This window comes from Artibeus jamaicensis, unplaced genomic scaffold, assembly GCF_021234435.1.
Source record: "Artibeus jamaicensis isolate MK-2021 breed Jamaican fruit bat unplaced genomic scaffold, CSHL_Jam_final contig_923, whole genome shotgun sequence".
NCBI lineage: Eukaryota > Metazoa > Chordata > Mammalia > Chiroptera > Phyllostomidae > Artibeus > Artibeus jamaicensis.
The window spans coordinates 2,554,395-2,568,211 of NW_026522014.1; the positions used below are offsets into that span (position 1 = coordinate 2,554,395).

Genomic DNA, 13,817 nt, shown 5'->3' on the forward strand with positions numbered 1-13,817 from the left:
CCAAATGAAGCTTATGTGACGTATTTGTTTTTGTAGTAGGGTGCACTGAAGTCCTCTCGCACTTAAGAACACTAGACAACTCTTCATATTGTGCTTAGGGGCCATTCTGAGCAGTGAAATTACCAGCAAAAAACAGCCCCCAAAAAGTTTAAAATATGGCACCAAATAGACTGTGAAAGGGCACTTGTTCACAGCAGGAGAGCTGCTACAAGAAGGAAGGGAGCCACCTTGTTTGCCCCCGGCTGGGAACGCGCATGTTGGGTGACACAGAAGTTTTACCGCTCTGCCTGTATTCGTGAATGGCCATGAAAATGTCATGAAGTATAATTGTTGGGGTTACAAATAAATTTTAGTGAGGAGGAAAATTTGCTAATACAGAATCCTTGAAAATGAGGATCTGTTATACCTGGAGTCCTGAAGTCCTGCTGCTATAACCAGGAGACCCAGGTCTTTGTGAGTGTCATCAGGACCACTTGTGTATACCGGGGGGAGCAGACGGCAATGCTCATCTGCAGTTATTAATGTGTAATCTGATCTTTCCAGGTACCACATACATCCCTGAGAGTCGGGGTCACGTGTTACCGTGGCCTGTCGTAATGCTTCAGATGAGAGTCTCAAAGATAGTTGCCGAATTGGGTTAACTTCCTTCTGTGTTGTCATCATACTGGTCTCCTGAACTGGCAACTGGGGATAAAACTTCCTATAGAATTGTTTTGAAAGTTTAGTTAGATAATTCATGGAAGCACTGAGCACAGTATTTGGTTAAAACTTAGTAAACATTAGCCATTATTTAGTCATATTAATTTATGCTGTTTGGTGATGATGATGCCATTGCTTCCTTTTGCTCTGCATGGACTTGACCCCTCTCCCATGCTGGCTCTGGCCATGATGCCCTGAAGATGAAAATGTTAGGAAGGTACCCTTCCTTTAAAAAATCCGCCATATTTGTCCTTGGTCTCAGTGGTCCCTGGTTGCTAAGCCTAATTTTTAAATTTGCCTTCGAAATTAAATCTCATCATAGTGCATGGGATAAGAACATTAGTGTGTGTATTTGTGTGCTTATTAAGCTGCATTAACACTTCCAGTGTGCCTGAATTGTGTACTCACCCTCTTTACAATCAGTTAGCAATTGGGAAATCATGATGAAATCACTTGGAAGAGGAAATTGAAAAAAAAATCACATGAGCCCTCTTTCGTTGTTTCTCCTAAGGACTATAACAGGGTCTTTTGTTGTTTATTTTCTTTATGTGCAGAATTTTTTTCCGACACTTGCAAGCCTTTGTAGGGACAGTGTTTGTATTTTCTTTCTCTTTTTTTTCTGAGTTGGCGAAGGTAGGATAATGAAGAAGAAAATGGAAGGGTAATATGATTCTTGATAGAAAAATGAAAGCTAAATTATGAAGAACTTCCTTCTGTAACTACTTCCTATAAAACTGGATACTTTCTATTGTGTACCCATGGCTGACCATGTTCTGTGTTTCCTTTAGTATGAGTCTGATGAACAGGAGAAAAGCGCCTATCAGGAGTACGACAGTGACAGTGACGTCCCGGAGGAGCTCAAACGCGATTACGTGGATGAGCAGACAGGCGACGCCCCTGTGAAAAGGTACAGTCGCTCTTGGATGGTGCGGTCATTTGTACCATGTTACCTGCTTAACATACAGGATTTCCTTTCAAGGGTAAGAAAAAACGAAAGCCAGAAATTAAAATTTTCTGTTAGTTATAGCATTGTGACAGAAGTTAATATATTTTTTAAATGGTTCTTGAAAGCCTAAAAATGTATTTTTCAATATTGGACATAAGCTTAGAGCTTTTGATTTAGAGATCAGTGGCTTTGCAGAAAAAGCAAACTTGGTTTATGTGATGAGTGCTGCCTTTGGAGGCAGTTTGTGCTTCAAATAAATCAGAAAAGCTCAGGGAGGGAAGTAGTCACTTTTGTTCATGCGTGGAGTTTCCTCCTCAGTCCAGGAAACGTGCAGGGTCTCCACTTCCCTTCCCTGTGACTCGCGGTCACTGGCTGAGCCTTCCGTTAGCATCCCATGCTGTACTCGAGTTTTGTCTTAGAATAAAACCGTCCTCTTCAAAAACTTGGAGAGTTAGATGAAAGCTTTTTTTGTCACCATCTCTCAGTTAAGTGGGACTGATTCTGATATGTAAGTGAATTAATTTTATGACACCAGGCATTTAATAACCACAGATATACTTTATTTTTAATGACAGATTTAAGGATACTCTTCTCTACACTTTACTCCCAAAGTACCTAGTTACAGTTAATTGATTTGAAATCTCAAAAGTGAGCAACTCATGCAGTTGTGGATATTTTAATTGGGAAAATTTATTGGTTTTCACATGACTATAATATTTAAATATCTGTGTCAGTGATCTGTCTTGAACTTAGTAGAGCTATTCTTTCGGATGTTGGTTTACCTTGGCTTCCTGTCTCCAATTTTGTTACCTTTCTAATCCATTCTTGGATATAAATTTAGATGTTTTTCTTATATATAAATTGTTAAAAAGATTTTGTTTATTTATTTAGAGAGAGGGGAAGGGAGGGAGAGGAGAGAAGCATTGATGTGAGAGAGAAACATCATCCAGTTGCCTCCTGTATGTGCCCTGACCGAACCTTCAACCCAGGCATATGTCCTGACCAGAAGTTGAACCAGCAACCTTTTGCTTTGCGGAACAACACCCAACTGAGCCGCGCTGGGCAGGGCTTTTATACACAAATTTGCTCATGTCCTTTACCTGGTTAAAATGTTAATGACTCACCGCTGCATGCAGCGTAAGGGTCATCATACTCATTAGGTTTGACTGTTTTTGGTGACCAGGCCTTTACTTACCTCCTTTCCTATTTCTTTATCTGCCCACTCATTGTCTGTGGTAGCAGATGTCCTTGTGAGCTTTGTGTGCTTCTCTGAGCATGCTCTATTCTTTCTTACCTTTGACCTCAGTATTTGCTGTTCCCCCTTTTTTATGTACTTACCATATCACTTCTACTTTTCCTTTGAATCTGGATCCCACCTCCCATATGCTAGACTTGACCATCATATCTCCTAAGGAAGGTATTTTTTAAAAAATATTTGTAAGTCTGAAATTAGGATGGTTGTTACATTTCATGTGTAATTTCCCTAGACCATTTTTTTTAAGTGGCATGCCTTCTATTAATAGTTGAGAATTAATGTCTTGCAATCAAAGAAATACTTTACTAATATCTTAGTAAACAAATAAATACTTTGCTTACTAATTTCTTTTTCCCTCTGGACTGTAAGCTCTGTAAAGACAGGAGGATAGCCCTTACTGGTGTGGCACAGTGGATTGGGTGTCAGTCTGCAAACCAAGAAGCCACCAGTTTGATTCTCAGTCAAGGCACATGCCTGGGTTTGTGGGCCAGCTCCCCGGTTGGAGACCTGTGAGAGGCAACCAGTTGATGTTTCTCACACTGATGTTTCTTTCGCTCTTCTTCTCCCTCTCTTTCCCTCTCTTTAAAAATAAGTAAAGTCTGAAAAAAAAGACAGGAGGGTGATCTGTATTCTCACCTGGGACACGATAAGGTTGTCAGTAGCTAGGTAGTGAGTGAAGGAGAGCGCCTATGCTGGTAATGTACTGACTTACCGCTTGACAACCCTAACTGCAACTCTTCTGTTTCTCTGTGTTCAGCATTTCTCGAGAAACTCTAAAGAGCAGGAAGAAATCAGATTACAGTCTTAATAAAGTAAATGCACCCATCTTAACAAATACAACACTGAATGTAATAAGGCTTGTTGGTAAGTAGCTACACCTTTTCTAAGAAAATTATTATAGCAGTTAAATTAGTGTATTTTTATTATCAAATGATTTTTGTTTGTGATTTTAATTGTGCAGTTCAGTACCCACCATACTGGAGGGTTTAAGATCGTCATATGTTAATGTTTTCTTGTGTTAATTGTTCTAAATTGTACAATATTAATGTTAATGTCAGTTCTTTTTCAGTTAACTACGTAGTATTTGTATCTTTTATTTTTTCTAAAAAATCTTAATTAATTGAAATGTAATGAAAAATTCTCTATGTGAGGTACAGGTATGTGTAGGATGATGATAGTATCAGTTTTACATTTATACAATATTTTTTTACTTAATTGCTTCATTGATCTTCACAGTCTTCCTGTCAGGTAGAAGAGGGAATTGTGATTCTCTGGCATTTTCAGACACAAGTATTCTATAAGCTACATATTCATACCATATGAAGTAGTTCATATTACAGATAAGATCTTTACTGATGATTTTGTAGATGGCAGAAACATGAAGAAATGCGGTATTTAAAATACTTAGATTCAAAGATCATGTGGATTTTTTAATGTCATTATTTCAACATTTTATTTGCTATCTCACAAATAGATCTGTGCATTCTATAGAGATGTCTTCTCAAATTAAGTCATTTGTATTAGTCAGGAATTACAGTGGATTTCTATAAAATTTACTCATTTTATGCAGATGATAACTTCGTATTACCTAGTTTAATTATACTTAGGTTTGCTAAAATGCTGTGTGTTCTTGAAGATAATTTCTACATTTCTTTAATGAGTAGGATAAGGTAGATGAAATGGATTTTGGAAGTCCCACTGTCTTTAGGGAAAATAGTGGAAAAGTAATAATGAATTGAGAGGAAGAGAAAATGTATATATATTTTTATGACAAAGAAAAATGACAGATTCTAAAACTATTTTATGGCTGATTATTGCTAGGGAAATTAGTTTTTCTTCTTTATCAAAGAGAGCTAACTGAACTTAGAGTCATGGGCTACCGTAGAATTTATAGAATCAGAATTGTAAGGGTTCCGAGAGGTCATCTGGTATAAGTGCCCATGAAGTAAAGATTTCTTTCCATGAGGCCCCTAGACGTGGTGGCCATCTAGTCTTCATTTGATGCCTCACAGTCACTGGAAGCATGTTATCTGGCCAGACTACTCATTGTACTGTTAGGCTGATTTAATTGGTAGAAATCGCTTCCTTACGGTAAGTAAAAAATCTCTCTTTAAAAGCAAAAAAATAAGTTGTTTTTTTATCCTGTTTTTCCATGTGTCGCATGTTAGATGTGTGGTGGATGTAATACTGTTCTTCCTTTTCCTGTGCCTTCCTCCCCGTTCTTCAAGGGCCAGTGTGCTTACTCCCCTTATGTGGTACTCATTGATAAGATACTCAAAATTCTTGTCATCTTCCCTAGCCTCCTGGACTCACTGTAGGTTTCAGTGTCTGAACACACTGCTTGATGATGTAGTTTAACGAAGTCAGCGTTTGCTTAGTTATGTGGAACTAACCACCCTAGTACATCAGTGGCTTTCAACTACAAAGGTTTACCATGATGTGTATTGATTCCCAGTCATCTTAGTTCTGCTCTGTGTGCATCTGCACTCTGAGATGCAGGTGAGAGAATAGCACCCACCTGGACATGGGGAGAAGAGCGAGAGCTGAACCATGACTTTGTGACTTTTAAAGCCTTTGCTCTGTAGTGCCAGGACTTCCTCTGACATGTCACTGGCCATAGCAAGTCAGGCTTCACCCTGGGAGAGAGAAGTGTACTTTTGCTCCTGGAAGGCACTCCATGTGCAGGGCTGTCGACAAGGATGTATAATCCTCTTATAGGGACTGGGGACAGGAAAGGATAGATAACTGGAGAAAATACAAAATGCCGTGAGCTACTTTTAAGTGGTTGTTTATATAGTTTTTTAATCACCTGTTCAAAATTGACTTGAGGACATCATGTTGTTTATCCTAAATGACTTATATTCAGTAAAATCAAATAAAATAAAATATAAGACTAAAACAAAATTGAGGAGGGAGAAATCGTGCTTCATTCAGTTAAATGCAAACATTAAATTCACATCTTCAGTTCTTGGTAGGCATAAGGAAATGAAAAGGATGCATTCTGCTATTCTCATTATCTAACAAAGGGATAAAATAATGATAGAAATGTACTCTGAGTGTTAAATTGAGAAGATAGTAACAACCAGTTTTTCTATAAGGATTACCGATGGACATAGTAAACATTGTTTTCTGACAGTGGGTTTGTGGAAATTGAGAAAAACTGCATTCTTCTGGGTCTTTGATGTGTCAGCCTGTAAAGCAGAACAGTCCTGAGGAAAACCTTATCCTGTGAAGAGAATCTGACCATTGTAGTTGGGATTAGATGCTGCCATTATTTCCGCAGTAGATTTTTGTGCCTGCCACTTTCTCTGTGCCTGGGATGACTTTATCTTCAGTGTGTACATATTCATAAAACAGAACTTTAGGGAGCCACTCACTAAGGGGTCTCTGACTAGTAAATGCACTGTTCCATCCCCTGCAGTTATTGCATAAGGTGCTTAAAGATTATAGACTAACAAAGTAATGTCTCTACAAAGTCAGAAAGATAGTTGTATAAATAAGATGATTAAATTTTGGTGCCTGGAAACATGAAGGAACTAATTATTCAGTACTCGGGAGACACATTTTAGAACGTTAAAGGCATATTCAGAATGTCCTTTTCAATGTGTTTATTTGGCAGATAATTGGGAGAGATTAAAGAAGAGTGTTGGTGGGGCTTCCCAGCCCTAGGTGGTACCTACGTCTGTTAGGAGTGTTTCACAAGTGCAGAGGACTGATCCAAAAGCTTGCATGTATAAGAGAAAATCCTGTCAGCCTGATGGCTTCTTGCAGACAGAGGCAGAGAAATTTTAGGGAGGCATCTGGCATCACTGAAAGAGCCTTGGGTTCTTGGTCTGTCTCTGGAGGCAGCTCTCACAGGCACAGTTGAATGGAAGGGTTGAGGGGCAGGAGGTAAATTGCCAAAATTCATGCCTGTGAAGACTACAGACCTTACAACAAAATTATTACTTCAGCAGCTGGAAAAAATACGCACCAGCACAGGCACCAGGATTTAACCAGTGTATCAAAGGGATTTGAGGCAGAGATAGCTGAGATGCAGTGTATGTGGGGGAGAGAACACAGGAGGAGTAGGGGAGGAGATTCACCACTTGCTTCATTAGTACATTCGCTTAGGTGGGGCATTAATTTTAGTTATTTTATCACGGAGTGTTTTAAATTGAAAAGGCAACGCATGAAAATATTAAAATACCTCAGGATATAAACAGAGCCCTTGACCTCTAGGTCTCCTTCCTCAGAGAAAACTACTCAGTATATCTTTGGGAAATATTAACATGCTTTTACAAGTATATTTAATATGTGAATAGCCTTTCCTTGTTTTTTGTTGTTGTTTTGCTCATTTCAAAAATTAGATCACATTATAGTGTTCTTTAGCTTTTTTTACTTAAGCTCACTAAAGGTTACAGTTAAAATATCTGAAGATATTACATGTATTAGTATGCATAAAGCCCATTTTTTTATGTTCCTATTGTGTAGATGTACTGTATAAGTCCTCTTATTTTTTTTAACATTTATTTCATATCATTTGATACTACAAACAACACCCATTACTGAAAATACCTTTGCAATATCTTTGCCCACACAGATACAGCTGTAAGACAAATCCCTACAAATGTTTTCTTATGCTAGATCAAAGAGCTTTACATTTTCAGTTTTTATGGACATTTTTCAGTTTATCAAAGAGCTTACTAAAGAGGTTCTGTTAGTTTATCCAACAGTATATGAAAGTATCTCTTTCCCAGTCTCTTACCAACATTGTATATCGTCATCTAACTGCAGATGGGCTAAAAAAATGGCATCTGATTCAAAATGTATTAATTATAAGTGAGTTAAGCCTATCTTTTCATATGCTTCAAAAGATATTCCCATTTATTTGTGAACTGTTTATATTAATTGCACATTTTTAATAAGGATATTGCTATGTTTTCATTTCTACATTAAGGAAAGTAGTCTTTTTTTCTGCCATGTCTATTAATTCACTCATTTTAAATTCAACAGATTTCTTTTTGCTACTACTTTGTTCCAGGTTCTACTCTGCTAGCTGTCGGAGATAGTCATGCACAGAACATAATCCGTGTAGTTAAGGAGTCTAACATGGGAAATAACATACAAAGGAAAAAAATACAGTATAGTGTTATAAATGTAAATAACCAGAAAAGAAGTAGAAACAGAGAATGGTCAACTTTCTTTTTGGGTAGCAAATTAAAAGGCTGACTCAATGGATGGCTGATACACTAGCTGACTTTGAAAGATGAATAGACTGTATGGCCTTAGTAAAGGCATTCTAGCTAAAGTGCCGAAAACAACATGCGCAAGACATGGTGTACTCACAGAAGACACCGGTTTAGTTGGCTGCCTGTGGAAAGCATGATGGGAGGTGAGAGAAAAGCATGATGGGAGGTGGGAGATAGAGGCAGGGAAGATGTGGCAAGAAAGGTAAGCAAGACCTGAATTTTAGAGTGTCTTATATAATGTCTTCTGGACATGAACTTACTTGGGGCTTTAAAGGGGAGAAACATAAGCAGATTGTTTGTTGTTGTTGTTGTTGCTGCTGCTTCTGTTGTTGTTTTTCAAAAGATTACTCTGGCCACAGTGTAAATATGGATTTGACAGTGGATTGACTTGGAATGAAGGAGGAGCTGGGAGAGGTCAAAGGCTAGATGGGAGGCTGTTAAAGTCTCCCAGGCAAGAGATGGTGAGGACTTGAGCTTGCTTAAAGAAGCGGCTATTGCAGTAGAGTAGTGGAGACAGGTTTGAGAGATTTTGGAAATGTAGTGGATGGGATTGGTGAGTTTGTTATGACAGATCATTCTTAAATTTGAGATTTCTGTGACCAGTTACACTACCACAACTAAAATAGGAAAGAGAGGAAAATCAGGTTTTGGAGATGAGGATAGGTTTGGGTTTGGACATATGGAGGTACCTGTGGGACATTTAAGTAGAAATAGTCTGTGGGCATTTGGATAGATAGATTTGGAGATCAGAAGAATAAACATGGTTAGGTTACATATTTGGAGTCATTAATAAATTAAACCCAGGAAGTGGATTATCTTGGCAGACAGAAGCCTGCGAAGGAGGTTGTGAATGAGTGTTAGAGGTGGGAGAAAATTGGGAAGTAAAGAGATCTCGAAAACCGAGAGATAAAAGCCTATCAAGAAGATCATGCTTAATTGGTCTTCTTTGATGATCTAAGCCAGTGATTCTGAAATTTTAGCATGCATCAAAATGTATCCTAGGACTTCCCCCCAGAATATCTAATCCAGTAGATCAGGGATGTAACCTCAGAATGTGGTCTATAACAAGTTTCTAGATGATGTTAATGCTGTTATTCCAAGGACCAAACTTTGAGAATCATTGGTTCCTTTCTATGTTGTCCTAAATGAAATGTAAACAGGAACATTTTTGATTGTATAACAGCTTAAATGGGAGTTTTGTTTATGAATGTAAGTAATCATATCAGTTGTTTTTAGAAGACATTTCAAATACTAGGGATCAAGTTATAGGGTCAGTGAAGTCATAAATATAATCTTATGTAGAAGTAGCACTATTATTTGTTTAAAACTTTAAAATCTTGTTTTATGATTAAGTTAAAAGTTTTTTTTCAAGAAACAATATTTTCACATGTGAAGTTTAAGGAAAATTTTGTTAATTGTTTAATTTGGATTACATTCTGATATTTATTTCTCTAAAAATACTTTTATTTATATTATTTATATGAACTTAACATTTTAAAACAATTTTAAAACACTTTCTGAATTGATAGCTTTTGATACAACATGGTATTTTGAGAGGATGATCCAAGAAGGGTCATTCCTTACTACATGTTGTAAAAAAATGATGTCGGAGATTTGGGGGTGAGGGGCTAAAATATAATATTCTAATAACAGAATAAAAATGGGTAGCCAGCGACTTAAGTACCAGACATGTTAATATTTTTACTCTGATCTCACTTCCTTGTTCCCTAGCTGAATTAACCTTCCTTCCTTTGTGCCTCATTTCTCATTTGTGGCATTTCCAGTGTGGCTTACGGGCTCCTTATATTCATCCCTGATCTTTCAGTTCAGTGCACTGTAGTGAGTAACGAACATGTTACATTCATCATAATTATAATTATTTTAAAGTAATGGCAATAGCTAAGATTTCTTGCTCCCTTATTATATGCTATGTAAATACTTCGCATGCATTTTCTGGTGAATTCTTCACAGTATCTTTTTACATGCCTAATAACTGAAGTCCAGCAATAAATAACTTGCCTTAGGTCACACAGCTGGTAAGTGGCAGAATCTAGGTTGTCTGATCCCAGAGCCAGTAAGCTCTTAATGAGCATGCTTCACAGCCAGTTGGAGGAACTGGGAACATTAATTCTTATCCCTGGACAGAGTTCAAAGGGGTTATAATATATTGTATGTTGGAGGCAGGAACAGGAACTTCTCACAGTTGATAATTTGGAAAGAGGGGGCTTTCTTGGTTATCCGGGCTGTACGTTAGATAGCCTTCTCCGTGTTCCCACCACTTGCTGTGTCCACTCCTCCCACTGTGCTCTAGAGGGGGGAACGGGAGTGTGGTGGGCATCTGAACACTTCAACCAATGACTGCATTTTTTAGACTGGGAAGGCTGACTGCAGAGCCATGCTTCTTTATATGTTTTATCAAGGTGGTACATCTCATAGTGGCCCATTAAATAGTGAAGAAGAGCTTGTAATAAAAAGTGGCAGTCTCCTACCGCACCACTCCTTGCCACCAGAAAGGGGGACGTTTGTAGTCTGTTTCTGTTTTTCTTCTAGTTGTAACTGCCCAGGAAAGGGTGATGAGAGGTAAGTTGTTTGAATTCATATCCGTCTGAATGTGTTTTTATTCAGCCATTTTTACTGAAATATAATTTAGTTGTATATAGAATTAGGGATTGAAAATTCTCCTTAGGGAGTTAAAACCTCTGATGTTCTCATTTTATTGTAGGTAAATTTCTTTGCTCTCTTTCTCTGAAAGCTTTTAATATTTCTCTCTTGATGTTTCAGAATTCTCTATTGTGGTATCTAAGTATGAGTTTATTCTCACTTTGTGTTGGTAAGTTTGTGACTCTTTCAATCTGGAGGTTTGTGTTCCTCAGCTGTGACTTACACTGCCATTTCCTTGAGAATTTTCACCGTTCCATTTCCTCTATTCTCTTTTTCTTTACTTTTTCATTACTGAAGTGTTTAGCCTCTTAATTTGGCCCTTTATGTCTGTCATTGTTTGTTTTCTATGTTCTTGTCTTTTTGTTGTGCTATCTGAAATACTTCCTTTTCTGCATTTATTTTATAAATCATATTTTTAATTTTAAGAGCCCTTCTGTATTTCCTGTTTTCTCCTCCATATTCTCCTGTTATGGTGTTTTTCTAAATACATTTTTATGTTTTATTTATTGATTGATTTTAGAGCAAAAGGGAGAAGGGAGGGAGGGCGACAGGGAGAGAGGCATCCATTTGTTCTTTCACTTACTTACCCATTCGTTGGTGGTTTCTCGTGTGCCCTGACTAGAGATAGAACCACGACCTTGGCATATTGGGATAAGGCTCTACCCAGCTGAACCACCTGGTCAGGGCCTCCTGTTGTACATAATTATTATGTTTCTCTTCTTTAGCTTGAATTATTGTATTTCCTTTGGGATTAGCTTTTCTTTTTACTTTCTGAGTTTTCCTCATGGGCCTGATGATTTTGGTTGTCTATTCTTATCTAAAAACAGAAGGCCTATATAGCTATTATGGATGTCCCTTTCTGAGTAATTAGAACTCTGTTCAAACTGGCTTTTTCTCCCCAGAGGGAATTCGTATTGAGTAGGGCAGAGCTGGGTGGATTGACTGGCAGCATTTACTTTATGGGGACAGATCCCCAAATTCCGGTAATGAGGTAGATTTGAACATGTGGTGCCCACATTCAGACTAGAAACCTTAGCTTTTCTGATTTATTATTTAAAGTTAGCTCACTTTTGTTTTGGTTTAGTTTGCTTAATTCTGGCAGCCCATACTCTTGCAGGGGCATCTGACCTTTTGGCGTCTCTGGGCTACACGTTAAATGCAGTGTGACACATAATCACAAAAAACACCTCATAATGTTTTAAGTAAGTTTACGATTTTGTGTTGGGCTGCATTCACATCCATCCTGGGCTACGTGCAGCACGTGGGCTGCAGGTTGGACACCTCTGCTAACTGCTGACAAGGACAGTGGTAGAGGGGGACATGCAGACTGGTACGGTTGGTTCCGTAAGTGGACCTTCAGGTAATCTATCATTGTTCAGCCCCATTTCCAGCTCTTGCTCTCTTGCTGTACCTGCTGATCCTAAGCAGTCACCATTCTATCTAATATCTTCCACCTCAGTCGTGGTCCTCTCATGCTTTATTTTCCATCAGTCAGCCGCCACTTGCTGTCTGTCATCTAGTGTAGTGGTTGGGAAACTAGAGCTGGCAGGCCAAATTGTCTGGCTGCCTGTTTTTGTCAATAAAATTTTATTGGAATGCGTTCAGCTCGTTATTGCAGTTCAGCTGTGGCTGCTTTTGTATTACAAAGGCAGAGCTGAGTTGTTGAAACAGAGATTGTGTGGCATGCAAAGCCTAAACTTTCTACTCTTTGGTCTTTAAAGGAAAGGTTGGCCAACTCCTAGTCTACAAATCTTTCAAGATTTCTCATTTCCTGGTGATTATAGCTACCCACCTTTACCTCTTCACTGTCTTCTCTTCATCAATGTAGGTTTAATTCATTGTAAAATTTTCCTTTAATCCAATAATCTGAGGAGGTACATAAGCTTCCTCAGGCCTTCAAAGGCTACTCAGCTTTCTTGAACTGGAAAAGACAGACTTCTCATACATTTTAATATACTGGCAACCTGCTTCCTGATGGTTGCTTCCATGCGTGATCCTTTGAGGTGTGAGAGCAGAGACTCTGTAATTCCTTGTGTCTTAACACAAGGCCAAGTGCAAATAAGCCTTCAGAAGTGTTTATTACATTAATTGATTGAATGAACAAATATAATTGTTTAAAATTTTTTTAGTGTAGTGGGAAACATCCAGTAATTTTTTTCTTCTGAATGTACATTTAAAATAAGTTTTACCTCTTAATAATTATTTTTATGTCCTTCCTTAAGATTAATCATATGAACAATGCTTAATCTTATTTTTAGGACTTCAGAGGAGCTCTAAATTTTCGGTCTGTTTCACCCAGATATTTGCATTCTTCCTTATTCTACCTATTCATCTCTCTTTATTTTATGGATTAAAATAATGTAACAGTACTTTTTTATTTTTTTATACAGTAGCTCATTTTATGTGTCAACAGTTGAAGTTTAATAACTGTAGCTAGAGTGTTCTAGGAGCATATTTTTTAAAATATTTTTCAGTTGTGATTTAAAACAAGGGTGATGTTTGAAATAATTATAAAAGATGATTCTGAAACAGAAGACTCATAAATAGGAGGAAGATTAAAATCTGAGTTGAATGTTTATTACTTTCTGATGTTTGCGTGGCTTTGTCTTTCTCTTCCTGACCATCCGACTATTATTTAATATCCTTCATATAAATTAAGACAAATGTACTCAGTTCTTAGATAATATAGACATGGTTTTAGATAGTAGACATTTCCATTAGAGTAAATTTGTCTTTTTTTTCTACTGCCATTAATGTGTTTTCTCTTGAGTCATGGTGTCTTCAGCGCCAATTAAAATTTATAGCCAGTGGAGCCATATAAAATGTAGAGCCAGTACCTGAATTATTTGCTCATTTGGATATTAAGCAAATGGCCTGTTTTAACATCTTCTATAGAAGAGCATATTTCTACTATTTTCAATAAAAACACACACGCATAATTAGGCACTTACTGTTTGTTTTTAATTTAGCCTATCTCCTGTGCAGTCTTCAAATACATTGTTTATAAATGCATAAATTTTGGCTT

General features: G+C 37.5%; 1 protein-coding gene across 1 annotated transcript in view; it reads left to right on the top strand.

The window, feature by feature from the left end:
• Window positions 1-13,817, top strand: part of VPS50 (VPS50 subunit of EARP/GARPII complex) — a 115,476-nt gene that overhangs the window by 75,369 nt on the left and 26,290 nt on the right. Inside the window, exons 19-20 of the mRNA XM_053655064.1 lie at window positions 1,488-1,606; window positions 3,658-3,764. Of these exons, the coding sequence (XP_053511039.1) occupies window positions 1,488-1,606; window positions 3,658-3,764 (226 nt within the window). The remainder of the gene's footprint in view (window positions 1-1,487; window positions 1,607-3,657; window positions 3,765-13,817) is intronic.